Genomic DNA, 1,576 nt, shown 5'->3' with positions numbered 1-1,576 from the left:
TGGCAAATCAGATCTACTGATAGAAATGAATTTATTCAGGGTTACAAAGGATCAGACAAAAGATCTTCATCAGAATTACTTACTGCACAATAGAAACACTAAAACTACCAGGAGTACAGGATAAGATAGGACAGTGCTCTACACTAAAGCAAGTCTTGAAGCAATTCTACTCAAGCTGGCACAAAAGCAAGAATTCTTAATTAGAGATGGATGGAACTCCCCCAGACCAATGCTGGTGGGGAGATCTCTGCTCTCAACCTCCAGGACTGACCTTGGGGGGTCCCCAGCCAAGGCAGGAATCTCCACACATCCCCCTAAGAAAGATTCTGATGAAAGAAGCTGCCCCTGGGAAAGGGGACTGGCCCTTTCTGGTTGAAAGGGATGGACTGACAGTCACTGGACTCCAGGGGTTGCCTCACCATCAGGGGCTTCATTCGGGGTGGAAGCAGTGGCCGAAGCTCTTCCCGCAGTCGGGGCACTGGTAGGGCTTTCCTTACTGGTGGGTCCGTTGGTGTTGGGTCAAGCCAGACCTGTCAGTGAAGCTCTTCCCACACTCCCCACACTTGTAGAGCCTCTCCCCAGTGTGGATGCGCCGGTGGGTGATGAGGGTGGAGTTCTGCTTGAAGCCTTTCCCACAGTCGGTGCAGCGGAAGGGCCTCTCATCCGTGTGCGTCCGCTCATGCTTGAGCAGATTGGAGCTGGTCTGAAACCTCTTCCCACATTCCAAGCACTTGTAGGGCCGTTCCCTGGTGTGGATGAGCTGATGGGTGTGGAGGTGTGACCTCCGGCTGAAGCTCTTCCCACATTCCCCACACTGGTAGGGTTGTTCCCCAGTGTGGATGCGCTGGTGGCCGTGGAGGTTGGAGCTCTGGCTGAAGCTCTTCCCACATTCCCTACACGTGTAGGGCTGTTCCCCAGTGTGGATGCGCTGGTGCTTGAGGAGGTCGGAGCTCTGGCTGAAGCTCTTCCCACATTCCCCACATGTGTACGGACGTTCCCCAGTATGGATCATCTGGTGTTTGCGGAGGGTGGAGCTGTCACTGAAGCTCTTCCCACATTCCCCACACAAATAGGGTCGTTCCCCAGTGTGGATGCGCTGGTGTTTGAGGAGGTTGAAGTTATTCCTGAAGCTCTTCCCACATTCCCCACATGTGTACGGACATTCCCCAGTATGGATCATCTGGTGTTTGCGAAGGGTGGAGCTGTCACTGAAGCTTTTCCCACATTCCCCACACGTGTAGGGACGTTCCCCAGTGTGGGTGTGCTGGTGCTTGAGGAGGTCGGAGCTCTTCCTGAAGCTCTTCCCACATTCCAAGCACCTGAAGGGCTTCTGCCTGCTGGGAGGCTGCTCAGGGACCACCAGGTCACAGCTCTGCCTCAAGCTCTGGCCGCCTTCCCGGCACAGGCTGGGTCTTTCCTCCTCAGAGCACTCTGGGCTGGATTTGGAGCCCCTCCTGCCAGGGGATCTCTGGGCCTTTTCCTCCCCGCTGCCTTCCTGCGCCGTGGAGCCCTTCAAAATGGCCTCTCCCACCAGGGTCTCACGGGGGGATTTGTCCTCCGGGCTCTCCGTCCTCAG

At 55.8% G+C, this 1,576-nt stretch overlaps 1 protein-coding gene across 1 annotated transcript; it reads right to left on the bottom strand.

Annotated features, from left to right (window-relative positions):
* Positions 1–493: 493 nt before the first annotated feature.
* LOC113979819 (gastrula zinc finger protein XlCGF7.1-like) lies at positions 494–1,571 on the bottom strand (the record flags this gene model as incomplete). Its single annotated transcript, XM_027707098.1, has 2 exons — positions 494–852; positions 937–1,571. Coding segments are annotated over 2 exons (994 nt in total), but the record flags the coding sequence as incomplete, so codon positions are not given.
* Between the last annotated feature and the right edge of the window lie 5 nt (positions 1,572–1,576).

This window comes from Neopelma chrysocephalum, unplaced genomic scaffold, assembly GCF_003984885.1.
Source record: "Neopelma chrysocephalum unplaced genomic scaffold, ASM398488v2 Primary Assembly neopelma1_89695, whole genome shotgun sequence".
In the NCBI taxonomy this organism is placed as follows: Eukaryota; Metazoa; Chordata; class Aves; order Passeriformes; family Pipridae; genus Neopelma; species Neopelma chrysocephalum.
The sequence above is the reverse complement of the archived record's forward strand: the minus strand, read 5'-3'. Positions and strand labels throughout refer to the sequence as shown.